General features: G+C 55.1%; 4 protein-coding genes across 4 annotated transcripts; 3 read left to right on the forward strand and 1 right to left on the reverse strand.

Annotated features, from left to right (window-relative positions):
* Window positions 1–5,102: 5,102 nt before the first annotated feature.
* On the forward strand, window positions 5,103–6,705 carry ACO1O0_005523 (uncharacterized protein; the record flags this gene model as incomplete). Its single annotated transcript, XM_083194941.1, has 2 exons — window positions 5,103–5,384; window positions 5,491–6,705. 2 exons carry the CDS (start codon window positions 5,103–5,105, stop codon window positions 6,703–6,705), a joined length of 1,497 nt encoding a protein of 498 aa, XP_083049854.1.
* A 1,148-nt stretch (window positions 6,706–7,853) lies between these two features.
* Window positions 7,854–9,745, forward strand: ACO1O0_005524 (uncharacterized protein; the record flags this gene model as incomplete). Its single annotated transcript, XM_083194942.1, has 4 exons — window positions 7,854–8,022; window positions 8,099–8,109; window positions 8,153–9,431; window positions 9,486–9,745. The coding sequence occupies 4 exons, from the start codon at window positions 7,854–7,856 to the stop codon at window positions 9,743–9,745; spliced, it is 1,719 nt and encodes a 572-aa protein (XP_083049855.1).
* Window positions 9,746–14,586: 4,841 nt separating this feature from the next.
* ACO1O0_005525 (uncharacterized protein) lies at window positions 14,587–16,509 on the forward strand (the record flags this gene model as incomplete). Its single annotated transcript, XM_083194943.1, has 2 exons — window positions 14,587–15,822; window positions 15,877–16,509. The coding sequence occupies 2 exons, from the start codon at window positions 14,587–14,589 to the stop codon at window positions 16,507–16,509; spliced, it is 1,869 nt and encodes a 622-aa protein (XP_083049856.1).
* Window positions 16,510–16,721: 212 nt separating this feature from the next.
* Window positions 16,722–17,546, reverse strand: VMA4 (H(+)-transporting V1 sector ATPase subunit E; the record flags this gene model as incomplete). Its single annotated transcript, XM_083194944.1, has 3 exons — window positions 16,722–16,872; window positions 16,932–17,440; window positions 17,517–17,546. The coding sequence occupies 3 exons, from the start codon at window positions 17,544–17,546 to the stop codon at window positions 16,722–16,724; spliced, it is 690 nt and encodes a 229-aa protein (XP_083049857.1).
* Between the last annotated feature and the right edge of the window lie 17 nt (window positions 17,547–17,563).

A 17,563-nucleotide genomic window follows, 5' to 3' on the forward strand; every position in this document is an offset into this window, starting at 1 on the left:
GATGTGTTGCGGGAAGGAGGAAAAAAGTTCCCTGAATGGAGAGGTGGGATGGATGACAGATGGATGGTGCGGACGGGCTGGGCTGGGCTAGGCTACGTAGCTGGTTAGTGGACGAGCTGATTCAAAAGGGACAGGAGGCCAGGACAATTGGTGTCGACCCGCTTCCTCCCACGCAGGCTGCAGCGGCAGGGTGGAGGTTGGCGCACGGGTGGGTGAGCGTTATAGCCAGTACCAAGCAGTACAGCCTCGTAACTCCCGGGCCATCCGGCACGCTCAGTCAGTCCCTTCTACGTGGTTGCTTGGTTGGTACTGGATAGGATGGGAGCCTCCAGGCGCTGCGCCGCTGCATGCTGACAGTGTGGGTGCCCACCTCAGTCAGTCCCCGGTGTAATACTAGTAATGCCAGCAGTGCTACAGGGGGAAGGATGCGCTGGGGGATTCCTCCAACAGTGGCAACAGCGCTCAACAGCCCTGGGAATAGACGTGAACTCAGAGTCAGCACAAGTGCCAGCATGATTCATTCACCGGCCATCCGCCGTCATCTTGGGTCAATTTCCAACCGCGAAGGGCTGGCATTACAAATGCAGGTCGGGAACCCCCCCTTTTGCTATCCCTAATTCCCCTATGGCCTTGGCCCACCGCTCCGGCCACGTCTTGCCCCTTTCAGGTATTTTCATCAACGCGACCCTGGCCAGGGGTAGTATTGGCCGTCGAGGCATTGAGAGGGGGGAAAACACGACCCGTGCCCCTGGATTAGGCCAGTTATAATAGTATTGCTACTCGTACCCTATCGGAGTCCTAGACAGAGATCTGCCTCGGCGGATTCGCATTGCATATGCTTCGCCGCGAAGACAATTAGCGACTCAGTGATACCCCGTACTACTGCCGTGCCTGTGGCGAGTTGGAGCAATTGGAGGCAGTTGACGCGGGATCGTTGAGGGGGGTTGGCGTCACTGCTGACCAATTGCGACAATGGATGAGTGCACAACGCTGCGCGCAGGATGAATACGTAGTATTAGACTTTGCATGTTGGTGCCACACCGTCCCCAACTTCCCAACTCTCCAAGTAAAGTAGGTACCTATCGTACCTGCCTGCAGTCTCTACGAGCACCTACTTGTACGAGTCCGGCAGTATGTATGTACATAGTAGGTTCGAGTATTATGGACAATGCACTCCGGGTCGCATCTTGGGCTCCACCTCGGACTGCATCTCATTCATGGCGGCTTGCTTCGACTTCAGCCAGCCCCTTCCAGGATTCCCTCAACGTTTCAGCCCCAGAGGTGCACCCTCCCGAGCCACGCTGTAAGACGAAACGAATAGGATGTACCGTAGGATCAGTCTCCAATCGCCGGCAATCGGGCACAAATGCCATGGCGCCGGGTCCGAGTCCAGACTCCAGAATGTTCTCAACCGCTGCGATAGTACGGATACGGATTTCGTACTGGCGGTTTGGTGGATCTGTCGGGGTTTTCGGACTCCGACACTATCATAATGTACTGGCTAATTTGCGACGCGACGGGCCGCGTCGCCAATTCGATTTCAATAGTACGAGTACTGCCTCCGTTCGTGCAACCGGAGCCACGGGTCCTGACTCCTGGGTAATTTTCTTTGCCTGCGACCTGCGTGGTCGGCCCCTCTCGTCGGGAATTTGAAGTCTCTGGGGAATGAATGCTGCGTGACTGGCAGGGCATGGCAGGGCATGGCATGGCATGGCATCTCGGTGACACCAGCAGGAGAGACAAAAGAGGGCAGGACAGGTCCAGGAAAACAACCGTGTCGCTTTTGGTCGCATCTCACCAACGAGCGATCTGTCCGTTTTGGAGAGACCCCGGAACTGGACTCTCCTTGCCCCACACTAATTGGCTCCGTCTTTCCCTCCAAGGAATAGACCAGCGATACCGATGGACGATCAATGGGTGGCAGCCACCATAGTAAGCTACTTATTACCGTGCGTGTCGGAGATATCAAAGCCCAATTGATCAGCTTCAATTTGGGCACGAGGACAGACAAGCATGCATCTGGGAGGCTGCCGTAACATGACAATCCCATTCAACTACTTCGTACGAACGTGCAAGGCGGCCGCAAGTGCCAGAAGTCAATCCGGGTACGAATTTCTAGAAGGTGAGGCACTTTAGCCTGCCGATCGTCACCACTGATCCATTGAATTAATTTGCAACGGGTTTTATGGGTACGAGTATAATCTGGGTCGGAAAGGGGATAATTGAGCCAGACGAGTTGAAAAATAGCGTCGACTAGATGGCGACGGGAAAATGCAATCCGAGGCCTTCCGAGAGCGGAGTTGACGGCCTCCCGAGTGAGCTTGGGGAAGCACGCTCTCGGGGCATCGCGAGGCTTTGCGCTCCGGGTGGGTGGCACTGATATCACCTGTGAGATCACGAAGATCATTGAGATCATCGCGACCAGAGGTGTGGGATCGCTAGCCATGAATCATAGCGGCGGGCGCCCGGTCAGGGCTGTGTTTCAGGCCTTAGCACAGTTACTACATAATAGTACTTGACGTACTACTAGCATCCCGTACCAAGCTTTTCGCCGTCCCCCTCGACCCTCACCTCCCTCACTCCCTCTCCTCCCCTCCCCGTCCTGGTTCGGTTGTTCCCCAGCGTGGCAACATTTGGCCCTGGGCCGCCGCATCTGTCTCCGGCCGAATTGGGCTTAGCCTCTACATGAACGGTCCCCAAGCTCCTCTGATTGGCTGATTTGGCATTTTAGGAGCTGCATCTCGGAGTTAAATAAAAATTAAACCCATGAACGATGGGCGCGCCGAGGGGCCCACTGTCAGAGTGAGAGTGAGACGAAGGCGAAGTCAAATCAGCCACAGCCACCAACCATGCTGACACGAGCAGATAAAGTACATCTCGCGACTCATCTTCTGGATGGCTTGTTGCCGGCAGGGCGAAGTGTATGGAATGGTGTAGTGCATAATCCCGAGTGCGATACACAGGGTTTTCGCTTCTACGCGACGTCATGCTTCTCTCGCACAGCACCACATATTCGCGAGTCTACCAGGACACTCGGCCCTCGCACCTCCATCACTCCGAATAGAATCCGATAGAAATACGACATGGCAGGATAGAAACGAGAAGATGGCCACTGTAGCTGGCCAGCTATCTATGTAGGTGGTCTATGATTCGTCGGTTCTACCTCTGTCAGGCTCTTTACCACTGGGTTCAGCATCCCGCCTTCGGGCTTTGAGAGCGACAAATGGAACACGTGAGAGCATTGCCATTTGCAGAGAGGCGAGAAGCCGCCATCCAACGACGTGTGGGCATCGATTATGAGAGCATATGGTGAACACCCCTCAAGTCGGATCTCTCGATGCGAGGAATCTGTCTGAGAATATAGCTCCGGCCCATCCAAGGCTGCTGGATCCTATTGGGAGTGTCGATGTTGGATATTCAATCGTCAAATGACGTGCCCATCTCTCCTCCATTATTTGAGCGAAGCTAACCGCTAACTCTGAAGGATCGCAAGAGAATTGAACAAAGAAACAAACAAGGTCAAAGACGGCGGGTGTGATGAAGGGATGATGGTGCTACCTATACTCTCATGAACGAGGACTAGCCTTGGGACAGGTACGCGTGTTGAATATACACTCACCACTGAACTATATCGAGCCCACATGGCCGCCTGCATTCCTTCGTTCATGGTAGGTCTTTGTATCAAAAATATTTCAGAAGGTCTCTGGGATAGGCCATTTGGCATATTCGTGGAACGACCACCGGAGGAGATTGATGACTTTGGCATTAATCGGAGCTCGATCTCTTCGCCCATGTCTTTGTTGTTACTTGCTCTTAATATCTCGTGCTATCTACTGAATACTATGCTCGACTATTTTCATCCGCGGCCGATGAGGATGGTCTTCTAGCTCCGAGCCATGAAATATTTCACTACGCCGGATGGTAAACTTGTGGACAGCATCCCCAGCAAACGTGGCATGTGTCGAGACACAACAAGACAGGAGAAACAGACATGGGGTCGGGATTTTCAGTCCGACATAAATCTAGGGCCCAGATCACAGATGTCATCGTGTCTCTCATCTTGTTGATCTTGATCGGGGCTGCTCCACATGTGTCGGGGCTCCGCATCGGGGACTGCAGCTCCGGGCTTCCCGGCCCCCGGAGGCCACGAACCGCCCAGGATCTTGCGTGTTTTTCCTACCGTGTGATTAAGCCCAGGTGTATTTCTTTTTCCCCGATGCAATGGCGGCTAGGAGTTAGCAGGTTCGTATTCGCCCACATGTCACATCTCAACCAGCCCGCCAAGGCCGCAGACTCGACCGACACCGAGGAAGTGCCCGGCGGCGACACTGGAGCTGGGAACTGGGCTGGCGATGACCAAGGGCAATGACCAAAGGCGATGACGGACTCTGAGACGCCTGTTTTACCGCACGGCTTCGAGGGTCTGAACAAGGCTAGTGGGCCGTCCTATACGCATATATATACTCGCCCGCTCCGATGGTGACCCTTGTCCATGCACAACAGCACCCGTCTTGCATGGCACGACAGATACATGTACCTTTATCGACTGGGCTTTCCGATCGACACGTATATCCATGTGGTGACATGCATGGAGACACTTCTCATATCTCACCGTTTCCCGGTTGATTGGCCAATGCCCGATATCGCGGCTCAACATGTAACCTCGAGCGCAGGAGGACGGGCCTGCTCTCTCCTTCTGCCCTCTTCTCAGCACGCATAGATCCATACCGTGTGCTTCACGTTCCGCCGTCCTCCCCCCTTCGTGACAGCCACGTTGCGCTGTCCAGTGTCTCACTCTAATCCTCCATCGCAGTGCTCGTGCCCTCCCCTTGGGCGTTCGCACGTTTCTCGCTTACCGCTAATCGTTGAAAATGTCTTGCAGAGACAGCACTCTTCCCTCCCTTCACCACGTTTCTTGAGACCTTTTGCTTTTACGACTACTAATACGAATACTAATACTCCGTACTAATACCAATACTGATAGCCCCCCTTTTCCCTTTTGAATCGCTTCCTCCTCCTCCTCTTCTTCTTCTTTCCTCTATAGTTCTAGCATCCTTACTCCAGAAACCTCATAACCCCCTACTCCCCCACCCCCACCCATAATGTCCGTCATCGACGAGAAGACGGTCGTGGAGGCAGTCAAACAAGACGAAGGCATGCCCACGACGCCCAGCACGGGCACCTCGGCCGAGTCTGACGAGCCGCCCATCGACGCCGACGCCGAGAGGAGGCTGCTCGCGAAGCTCGACCTCGTCGTCTTCCCCGTCTTCTTCGTCATCTACACCATGTCGTTCCTCGACCGCATCAACATCAGCAACGCCAGGATCCAGGGCATGATGGAGGACCTCGACCTCTACGGCAACCGGTTCCCCGTGGCCCTCTTTGTCAGTGTGCCCCTTGCTTCCTCTCTTGCCTGCCGTGGGGAAACAAAGAAACAAAGCGAAAGAGAGAACAAAAAAAGAAAACTAACTCCCCCATCCCCCCTTTTAGGTCTACTACATATCCTACATCCTTCTCGAGATCCCCTCCAACATGATCATCAAGAAGCTGCGGCCGTCGCTGTACCTCTCGTCACTCATGTTCATATGGGGAGTCATCAACATGTGCATGGGCTTCGTGCACTCGTACGGCGCGCTCGTGGGGCTGCGGTTCCTGCTGGGCGTCTTCGAGGCCGGCGTGCTGCCGGGCATCATCTACGTCACTTCCATGTACTACAAGCGCCACGAGCTGCAGAGGCGCATGTCCTTCTTCTTCTGCTCCACCGTCGTGGCGGGCGCCTTTGGCGGGCTCCTAGCCTTCGCCATCTCCAACATGGCGGGCGCGGGCGGGCTCGCCGCCTGGCGCTGGATCTTCATCATCGAGGGCGCGGCCACGTGCCTCCTCGCCGTGGCGGCCGCGTTCCTCATCATCGACTGGCCGGAGCAGACGCGGTTCCTGGACGCGGAGGAGAAGGAGCTGCTGCGGCGGCGCATGGCGGCCGACGTGGGCGACTCGTGCCACATGGACACACTCAACAGGTTCTCGTGGGGGCTCATCTGGCGCGACTACAAGATCTGGCTCGGGGCGCTGCTGTACATGGGAGTGGGCGTGCCGGGGCTGTCGGGGGCCTTCTTCCTGCCGACCATCCTGCTCGAGTTCGGCTGGGAGGCGCAGGAGGCGCAGATCCGCACCATCCCCGTGTACGTCTTCGCGGCTGGCACCATGCTCCTGGGCGCCTGGGCGTCGGACCGGCTCAAGCACCGCTGCGCCTTCGTCCTGGCTGGCACGGCCATGGTGACGGTGGGATACGGCATGCTGCTGGGCGCCGAGGGCCGGTCGCGCGACTACCAGTTCGGGGCCGTGTTCCCCGTCTTTGGGGGCGCCTACATGGTGACGCCCATCGCCCTGGCCTGGTTGCAGAACAACCTGTCGGGCCACTGGAAGCGCTCCTTTGGAGCCTCGACGCAGGTCGCCATTGGCAACATTGCCGGCATCATCGGCGCCAACCTGTTCCCCATCCACCATGCTCCCACTTACACCATGGGGTACAGTGTCTCCCTGGGATTCATGTGGCTGGGCGGCCTCTCTGCTGCCCTCATGGCCCTGCTCATGTGGCGCGAGAACAAGATGCGCGCGGCCGGTATGCGCGATGGCAGGCTCTTGCTTCCCGAGAAGGACAGGGGGAATATGGGCGACTACCACCCTAGCTTCCGGTTCACTCTGTAAGAGGGTGTTGATATTATTACGAGTACCTAGTCTGGGCATGGAAACAGCGTTGCCGTGGTAAAGATCGGGGCCATGATATACGAGTCTGACGGGACAAGTGTTATGTACGCTTTACTGAACATATGAATCGAACGATGCAATGAAACATACCTCAATGACTTGGTTTTTTTCGTCGAGTCCGGTGCCAGAGGTTTCTTTTTATTCCGAGACGAGGCTAGCTGAGATGCTGCTTGCTAGAGATGAGATTGTCTCACCAAGAAAACCTGCATGTGAGCCATCAGTAATTCAGTCTTCACCATCTTGACCCGCAGACAACCGCAAAAGTTACGAGTTGGAAGACGTTGGCACGGCCCCGTCGGATAGCGTAGAGGTGCCCGACCAAAAGACCCAACGTAATTGCTAGAACTATCCTTGCAAATTTATAATTCACAAAGAGGTATTGCAGAGAGATGCTGCTCTCCACACGGTTAGAGGTTGTAACTGGACTCGGCCTCGCACTTCGCGCCGTGACCCACTAGCACCAGCCGATTCACTTCTCGCCACTCCATTGATCAATCCACCTGATGACTGCTTGGCAGCGCTTTGGCCCAGTTGAGACTTGAGACAGTACCTAGTACTCGTACAGCTAGTCGTGCTTTTCTCCTCCGAAGTCGGGTTCAACGCCGCATTGGCCGCGCTTGGATAGCTGGACTCACGTTGCAGTGCCATGACCCCCATGGGCCATGGCGCGGATAAGAGCCTGGGGTTGGAAGACAAAGGAGGGGAAGAGGGGCCTCGGGGGATCGGAATGAGGGGTTCTTGATTCTGGGGCCTTGAGATGCAGGAAAATGGGGTCCGGGAATGGGGATCGGGAACGGGACATGGCCTTGGAGACTATGCCGCCCATTGTACGTACATGTAGGCGATCGATCCAGCCCATCCATTGATCCATTGATTCATTATTATGCATGCACCTGCACACCATTACCACCACCACGGTCCTGCTATAGGTTCGGCACACGCGCAGAGTTTCCCATCAGATCGCCAATCGTCCTTGCACGTGTCTCCATACTATACCGTCCCACGGAGGGAGTGTCAACTACACGTACAAGTAGTATCGCGAAACAACAAGAACACACCAGGGCTACCCCAAGCACCACCTGCCCACCATGTACACGGCGTCGTCGGCCTTCTTCGAGGCCATCTCGGACGCCGGTGTCACCCACTGCTTCGTCAACTTGGGCTCTGACCACCCTAGCATCATGGAGGCTATAGTCAAGGGTCAGCGCGATACCACGGGCAAGTTCCCACGCATCATCACCTGTCCTTCCGAGGCAAGTATTCCTCTCCGTCGGCTCTCATTATATCCGACGACTCCGTCATGCCTTGTCTCAGACACTAACCTTCTATGCAGATGGTCGCCATGTCTATGGCCGATGGTTATGCCCGTGTAACCAATCGCCCTCAGTGTGTCATCGTCCACGTCGACGTAGGAACACAGGCTCTAGGAGTCGGTATGCATAATGCCTCCGTGGGCCGGGCCCCTGTGCTTGTCTTCGCCGGCTTGAGCCCCTTTACGCTCGAGGGCGAGATGCGTGGGTCGCGTACCGAGTTTATCCACTGGCTGCAGGATGTCCCTGATCAGAGGGCTATTGTCTCACAGTATTGTCGGTACACCGCGGAGATCAAGACGGGCACCAATATCAAGCAGATGGTAAATCGGGCGTTGCAGTTTGCTACAAGCGACCCCGCGGGGCCTGTGTATCTCTGTGCGGCGCGCGAGGTCATGGAGTCGGAGATTCAGCCGTATTCACTGAAGCAGGAACAGTGGCAGCCCGTTGAGATGGGCGGCCTGCCCTCCAAGGCCGTGACTGCCATCGCGGAAGCGCTGGCTGGTGCCGACAAGCCCCTGGTGGTGACGGGGTATGCTGCTCGCAACCTTGCAGTACCCGGAGCTCTAGTCGAGCTAGCCGATACGGTCAAGGGCTTACGTGTGCTTGATACGGCGGGAAGTGAAATGTCTTTCCCTGGTAATCATCCTGCTTGGTTGGGCGTCAAGCAGGGCCACCCCGAAGACTTTGTGCGCGAGGCAGATGTCATTGTGGTTTTACACTGCGACGTGCCTTGGATTCCAACTTTGTGTAAGCCCAAGGAAGATGCCCGCATCTTCCACATCGACATCGACCCGCTTAAGCAGGGGATGCCGCTCTTCTACATCCAGGCCACAGCGCGCTATCGTGCCGACGCCCTGACATCGATCGAGCAGGTTCTCGGCGAGCTTCGAACCGGCGGGGCTGCCACCAAGCTCGCAGCTCGGAATCTGGCCGCCGACGAGGAGTCCCGCAAGGCGGCGTACGAGGCCAAACTGGCAGCCATCGCAATGGCGGCGCAACCACATGCTGACGGCAGCTTTGGAACAGGTCACCTGATTAGCATGCTCCGCATTGTCTGCCCAGAGGATACTATCTGGACAGTTGAGGCCGTGACCAATACAGGCGCTGTCAGCAACAACCTGCGGCCGACAGAGCCAGGCTCTTGGCTCAACTGTGGTGGCGGCGGGCTAGGCTGGTCGGGCGGCGCTGCGCTTGGTATCAAATTAGCAACTGACTTCCACGGCGGCGGCAAGGGGAAATTTGTCTGCCAGATCGTGGGCGACGGAACGTATCTCTTTTCCGTGCCGGGGAGCGTGTACTGGATCTCGAGACGATACAACATCCCCGTGCTGACTATTGTCCTCAACAACAATGGTAGGTCAAGAAACTGTACTATGTATGAAGAATGTACCTGGCTAACTGGAGCAGGATGGAACGCGCCACGGCATTCGCTGCAGCTCATCCACCCCACGGGCGAGGGCTCCAAGGTGTCCAACGAAGAGCTCAACATCTCGTTCGCCCCTACGCCAGATTATGCGGGCATCGCGCGGGCCGCGGGTGCTGGCGAGATCCACGCGCTCAAGACCACGACGTCCGATCAGCTAGAGAGCGTGCTGAAGGACGCGGTGTCCAAGGTGCAGGCTGGGATGACGACGGTCGTGGACTGCAAGGTGGTCCTGGGGAGTTAGATGAGCATGAGCACAGTACTAGAAGGATACCTTACCTAGGGAATTTACTCCAGCGTTCCACTTTCCCTCGCATGTCCTCCCAGGACCGGTCTGATCAACTTGGTAGCTAGGTAGGTTTCCGCGAGCCGTTCCTGGATCATCCTGCCAGTAGGTACTTGTTGACAGAGAAAATCACGATGGTCAATGATGTCGTCCTGCGCGCGAATCGAGGCGTCAGCCACTCTTCTCAGATGTGCTCCCTCCCGAGGCAGATACGATTCGAGCGCGCCAGGCGCTGCATTATAGGGCCGAATTGAGGCTTGGAAGATGGCGCCTCATGAGCTGTCTCGGTCCGGCGAGAGATGTTGGCGGAATAACCATAGGGTTGCATCAACCCCGAGGCCCCACGACACATGGGCTCTCGGAATCCAGGGGCCCAGGCGACCAAGTGCCGGATGCAAGGGCGGAAGCTCCGCCACGCAGCCTGGGACCCCGGGGCCTGTGGCGATGAAACGGGGGGCCTCAAACGTACCTGTCAAAGACATGGAGAATGTGTTGGTTCTTCAAGCTGCACATTCAGGTACAAGGAACAGTGGCCGCATGATGGCATTGATAGAAACGGGAGATGACACAGATGTAGGTAATTATTGATTCGACAGACCAAACACTCATCGAGAGCACATGCTGCTACTACCCAATACCGAGATACAGAGACGTAGGACTAAAGGCAGATGTTGTAGTGTCGGTTCCTATGGCCCAGTCTTCCTCTAAGGTAAGCAGATACCCAAGGCAGGACCCAGGTTGTTGTAGGCATGCACCTGCCAAAACCTTGAAGATGCAAGCAAACATAGTACTACTAGTACCTAGTAGTATATTTACATTGCAGGCGTTCCTTCCCGCAACAATGTTGCCGTATTCCAGGTTGTGCTATGCGGGCGTGCTTTCCTCACGAAGTGGTGCCGTGGAACAGCAACCCCAAACCTCCTACCATAGATCGGCATGACTGTGTCGTCACTTCCCGTTTTGCTTCGTTCATGGAAAGGGTACTTTTCTCCTTAGCATATTTAAAATTACCTCCCCCAATACGAATGTCTAAGGCACGGCATAATTGCAGTATCATTTAGTAGCATATGCGCAGTCGATCCTTGAGATGCCGCAAACAGGCACACCAACCAACTCCCAATGCATGCGGTGCGGAGTGCGGAGTGTCAGTATTGACGCAAAGTAGGCCCGATGCCAGCAAAGCCCCTTAGGGCCCCGTATGGGAGCTCCCAATAATAGTGGCGCCACGATTATGTGATGCAGTCCGAAACGGCATGGCACGTCGGATTCCAATAAATCACTACGAGTACGAGGCGGAGTGTCCGCCTGCACCCTGTCAGCAATCGACTGGGATTTTGATTTCGCTCGTGCTTTGTGCGGAATTCCGAGCGAGACACGCCTAGTGCCTCTGAAGGTTACCGAACCCAGCAGCATTCTGTCACTCTGTCGGCACTCTGCCCGTCCGTCCGGCTCCGAAGCCGGATCTCGCTGTCAGTCGACTAGAAGACTATTAGACTCGCCACAGACCCCTAAATACTCCGTGTCCCGAGGAGATGAACAAAAAAAAAGTCACTGTTAGACTTTCTACTTGGAATAATACTTGGTCTAGACCCGTGATATTAATGCTTTATATAGTACTTCCCCGTGCTGTTCTTTGGGTGGGCTCGAGACCACCAACAACAGCAGGCCCCCCATCGGCACTACGACCAACTAACGACAACACCCAAATAATTAGTGTTCTACTTCCGAATTCTACTACTCAATACATGCGAAGAGTTTCAAGGGAGGCTTAGCCTTCGTGTGAGCTGGAGAGAGGGAGACGGGCTAAGGCGGAGGGATCCCCAAAGACGGGTCATGACCCTAACATTGGCAAAGTCCTGATACGCCAAGGAATACCAAGTATTATTCCGTCCCTGATCGCCGCTGTCATCAGCCATACGTCGCCTGATGAGTCCCGATCATGGGGTCCACCCTCTTTGACTGACTGTGGCCAATATTGACCTGGAGGCTGGGGCGTATTACTCGCATCTCAGTGGAACTCCGCTAGGGACGGTCTACATAGTAAGTAGTAGGAGATGTCATTGGCAGTAGATTTTGGGGCTACCAGTATTGACATGGCAGAGGGATCCAATTTGCTTCATTGCTGAAGATTTCTACGAGTATGAGTACGCGCGTTGCGTATCGTGTGAAATGCCGTCTGGGGAGATGTGGAGATGAAGTGGCCCACACAGCTATTACCCCGGACCGACGGGGGTCTCGTCACTGCACAGAGGCCGGTGTCTAAGTTTTGACAGCTCTCCTCCATTTGACAAGGCAGAATCCAAGTTTGCCTCCTCGTGGAAGACGCGGCTTGACAAACCACACGTCCAGTGCCCCCCCTCACAACCCGCAAGAGACGATGATGCATGCATACTGACCGCATCAAGGCACAGTCGGCTTACACGGGGTCCAAACCGGGGTGGCCCAACCCGGGGCTCGCCCCGGTTCGCGCCACCTCCAATGTCGTCGGTCCGGCGACATCAGGGGATGGATGCGGGGGCTGCAAGCCTCCCAGGGCAAGAAGCTGTGAACTGTGGAGAGTAGTCATGCGACTCTGGGGTAGGGGGGGAGGTGGTGGTCCAGTAACGGCCCATCTGACAGGCCCGTTGGCAGGGCCGGCGTCTGTGGCTCATGGAAAGGGCCGAGATAGGACGCAGCCATTGCCCGCCAAACCTGTAAAAACAGACACGGCTGTCTCGACTCTCGACAACTCGGCTTCGTCATAGTTCTGCCCCAAATTCAGGTTGTGGTGGTGCTGGAAACACCATGTTCCTGAATCAATCAACCGCACGCTCACGCGCTCTCTGATACCTCGGCCAAATGCAAGACGACATGGCGAGGGTACTGGAGGTACATGTCAGTGACTCAATCGACGCGTGCCGACAGTGCCGTAGCGTCCGTAGCTCACATGTACTGGTCTCCATCTCCACCATCCGGCAGCAGTCCCTGGACAAGGAGATGCCAGTCTTGATACATACCAGTAGCTGCCACATACCATGTACAATGTAGTCACAGTCGTTCCGGGAATCTGGGGTGCTTCAGCTCCTGTTAGCTCCCTTCAGGGGCATCCCGGGGATTCAGGGCGTCCAGCTTCCCGGCAAATGCTCGCACCGGTATTGGTTTGACCGGCCATGTGCTCGGCCTTTCAACAACCGTTTTTTGTCGCCAAATACACCCCATGTCTGGATAGATCGGGGTGGTTTGTTTTAGACTAGCCCCAGAATATCGATCTTCATCTCTCGCGGGCCGATTTCATCCTGTGCCCACGACCATTTTCGTCACCATCAAAGAAAGCCCGGTGGAGCAGAGGCAAATGTCGCCAGTATATATAAACTTGCTTTGGACATTGAGTCCATCTCAATTCAAATGCAGAAAACGCACGCCAAGCAGCACATCTACGGCACTGATCTCCCAGCATCGCTTCACTCCATACATCTATCTGGCCTGGTGTTCATCAGCCATGTTCTCCGTCTGTCAGTAATCCCCCACCCGGGCTTATTTTACCCTCCATAGCTGACCTTGAGTACTTTTCCAGTCCAAAGCTATACGGCTGAGGCACCAGCTGCTGGCAGCTCCTCATGCAAAAGCCGCCGAGACCCCAGAAACCGCCTGGTGAAGATCCCACATGCCTGCACAGAATGCAAGCGACGCAAAATCCGCTGTGATGGCGGCCACCCATGTGGACGATGCACAACCCGCGGCGTTGGGCCCTCATGCTCCTACACAAGACACCGCGAACGCATACACCCTTCGAAGCAGTGAGTTACCCTGGTCGCCCTATGGAAGATGGTATGGCTGTGCTAACACTCCCTAAAGAAAACTAGAGAAGGTCTCCAAAACCCTAGAAGAATACCGCACAATCTTCGACAGACTCTACCCCGACTACGAAGTATCACATCTCCTCTCGCTACCTCGACAAGAGCTCCTCGACATCCTCAACATGTCAAACCAAACCCCGAGCCCAACCAACTGGCTACCGTCACCACCTCCAAATCCGATCCCGTACCACCAGGACTTTGATGTGAATCCATTCCCTCCAAATAGCTTCGAGGGGGTAGATGTATCACAATTTGTGGATGGAGGGATAAATTGGGTTGGGAATGGGAAGCAGCTCTCCTTTTTGACGTATTAGCTGGTAATGTACAACAGCAAGAATGACGACTCACGTCTTGGTATTATAATGATATATCCATACAATCACCAAAACCAGCTCCAAATGAGCCCTCAAGCGTCTTCCTGTTCTTTTGTGTACCTTACCTTACATGTAAGTCCCACATGCGGCGACATTCACCTTCCACAATGCGACGTGAGATCAGCAGGCATTATCATCGGTGAAGAAAATCTTCCCAATATGGCAGTCGGTAGGGCTCGGGGTCGTCACCCCCAAAGACCAAAGGTCGACGAGTAGGTATGCAGTTGGTCGACGCAGTCAACTCCAAGCCATGCATAGCTCAAGGATGTCCAGAGGAAGTTGAACGAACCGTTCATCCGAGGAGCAAAAGCCGAGTCCAACTAGCTCCCCAGTGGTTGGGGTAAGCGCAGCACTAACAGCACCACCTACGAGTACCAGGTACGTACCTTAGGTACTAGGTAAAGTCCACAGTGCCAGCTGCGATGCAAAAATTCGCCAATCACCATCAACTTACCTAAACGCGGATCACGTCCAACCCATCTGCACGCCTCAACGAGAGAGGCCAGTAATAGCAGCCCGTGCGCTCTGCGTCATCATAGCTGTGAATTAATCATCTATCTGCCATAACTCGTATCAACTGTCGCCAAAGATGCCGCCAAAGCTAGCCACGGGCAAGAACAACGGCTCCATCACCAACTTCTTCAGACCCGTGCCCAGCCCTCAGGCGCACCACAGCTCACAGGCCTCACAGCCCCCCTCTCAACCGGCTTCTGCAGAATCAGCCCTCCGAGCTCCATCCCCACTGCCACCCTCATCGCCCGTCAGTCACCTCAGCACCCCGAAGAAACCCGCTGCCCGCAGTCGTGATGCCGTCATTGCCGCCTCAGACGACGATGACGACGATGCCTCTGAGGATGATGAGCTCGAGGACTTGATGGCCAAGTTCGACCCAAGGAAAAATGCATCGCTAGTCCCGGAAAGGGCTCCCCGCGGTCCCTTTGAGACACCCAAAGCCAAGCGGACCATGACGGGTAGCCTCCACTCGTCCCCTCTCACTATCAACCCCAAGCACCAGTTCGACATGAAAGCTCTGGCCATGGATGCGATGCGAGATGATGCAACAAATGCGAGCTCCCTCAGGAACAGGGAGACGGCCGAGGAGGCCCCGCGAGACGACTCCGGCGATGCTTTCCTGGATATTGTCCAGGACAGAGGCGGTGTGAATGCTCACAAGGTCCTGAGAGCAGTCCAGAGGGCCGCCCCGAGCCATTCCCATGCGCAGTACTGCTTCTTCTCAAAAGAGTATAGAACACCGCCCTCGTCCACGGTTCCGAGAGGTGTGAGCTCCGGACCATGGCGACTATTGACACATGGGAGCTTGGAAGCACGTGAACAGTACCTCGTCTCTGGGCTCCCGCAAACCATTCTTCAGAAGACTGGAGGGCTACCAGTAGAACTGTTTGAATGGATACTTGACGAGATTTGCGTCCAAAAATCGAGACTCATACAGCAAGAGTACTGCAATCTCATCAGCAACTGTCCCGAACATGTACAGAGTCGTGTCACCCCAGAGCGGCTAGAAGAGCTGTTTCTTCGAGTCGGTGCCAACGAGGAGCTCAAGAAGAATAGAGAGGAGCTAGTTGTATCCAAACTCGAAGGGGAGCCATACCGAGATCGAGACTGGTCATGCGTGCGTTCATTCATTGAACTGCTAGCGCTCATGTCAGAGCACTTGTCGCTTCCATCCGTCAAATATGCTCTTCAAACCATGCTTCGGATGTCCATAGACAAGTTCTTAATCTGCACCCTTGACGTCTTGAACGACTACGAGAATACTGTCCATTGCCTTCTCGATGCACTGCTACAGTCATCCTGGGATGCCTTCGTAAGCAGCCCCCGGCCGACCTTTGATGAGTAAACATGCTAACGATCACGATAGTGTGCCGAGACAGGCCAATTCCTTCACACAACCTTTAAGATACAATCTATACGGATAAACGGCCTCTTGACTTTACCCATCAGCAGCAGACGGGCACATGACCTTCGGAGGAGACTTGCCATCACCTTTCTCTTCGACGACCCTGCTCTTGGAGGCCAGCATCCAGACACGGTGATTACGCTGCGGGGCATCATCGATCGTCTCAACGGGCCAGACTTTGCCGTCACCTCAAAGACCGACTTTGAAGAGCTCCGTGCCAGCATTCTGCTCCTCAATATTGCTGTCGACGATGGCTCCTTCGTGACAACCGGCGATTTGGAGGACGAGAAGAAATTCAACGCCGAGGTCGACGAGCTGGCTACGAGGCTGAGGGAGATATGGAGGAAGATTAACGACGCCGGTATGAAACTGGACCGTACCAAGGCCAAGAGCGTGATTGAATGGGTGCAGCAGCGCATGTCTCATTCGGTCCGGACGAGAAGAAAGATGAAAAAGAGCGTTTTCGATACAGCCACTCGGAGGGATGATCCCTTCCTCTCACAGCAGCAGAGTCACATGAGGAACTTTCTTGGGAAGCCTGTAGGAAACAAGAAGGCAGGGGGTAATTCGCCCCCTGTTGCGAGCGGACCCTAGGGAGGGAGGGTGTCGCAAGACGGGTATTAATATCCCCACGACTTGGTCATAGCAGACAAATACTTCAGTGCAGCATGACAATGATTTATGATACAGCCTCTAAGCTAGATAGACGGCTCCAGACAATGCGATACCAGATGACACGAAACAACTTGCAACAGCTTCTTCTCCAATCATGCGTGAATATACGTAGGTGCAGATAGATATGAGGTTTAGTCGAAGAACTTGCGGTCGGGATTCTTTCCGAAGAGGGCCTCCCGTACTGCGGGCGCAGCGTTGATCTTGAGGAGTTCCAGCCGGGCCTCGAAGGTGTTATTGACCTCAATCTTTCCGTTTCCGCCAACAACGAAGACGCCGCCAGCTCTATTCGATAATTGTCAGCATTTGTGTCGACTTCTTTCCCAGAATTGGGAGCAACATACGATCCTTCCGGCATAGGGTTCTCTTCGTCGATAGAGCCCTTGATGTCCGTCCCAACCTCCTTCTTGTATTCCTGCTCAGCTTCGGTGATTGCCTTCTTAACCGTATCGTAGTCCTTCTTCCTGGCCCGGACCTTCAGCTCCGGCTCGTTGAGCGCGTAGAAGCCCTCCAGGATGAGGCCCTTGAGCGTCTTCTGGTACTTGGCCTTATCCTTGACGCCGTCGGCGAGCTTCTTCTGGGCCTCCTCGAAAATGCTGTCGAGCAGCTCTTGGCGGGCGGCAAGGACCTTGAGCCGCGTCTTGTTCGAGACGGTGGAGCGCGTGATCTGCTGAGACATGGTGGCCTGCTTGAACTTCTTCTCGTACTGGGTGTCGATAGCGTCGGTCTCCTGGCGGACGAGCTTGGACTTCTCAATCTCGAACTCCTCGTTGGCCTTGATCTCGATCTCGTGCGCTTTCTCCTTGGCCTCCTGCTTGATAAACGCCGTCATCTTGCGGAGCTCATTGTCGACCTGTAGCTGAGGTTAGCATGGCCGAGCATTGGCGCTTCGGGGGGGGTTGCCAACGTCGCTGGCGTCGTCAGCGTACCTGCTGGTCGGACAATGCGTGTTGCGACATGATGGGCGGGTCTGCGA

This window comes from Amphichorda felina (genome assembly GCF_050947745.1).
Source record: "Amphichorda felina strain 45539 chromosome Unknown scaffold_5, whole genome shotgun sequence".
Lineage (NCBI taxonomy): Eukaryota > Fungi > Ascomycota > Sordariomycetes > Hypocreales > Bionectriaceae > Amphichorda > Amphichorda felina.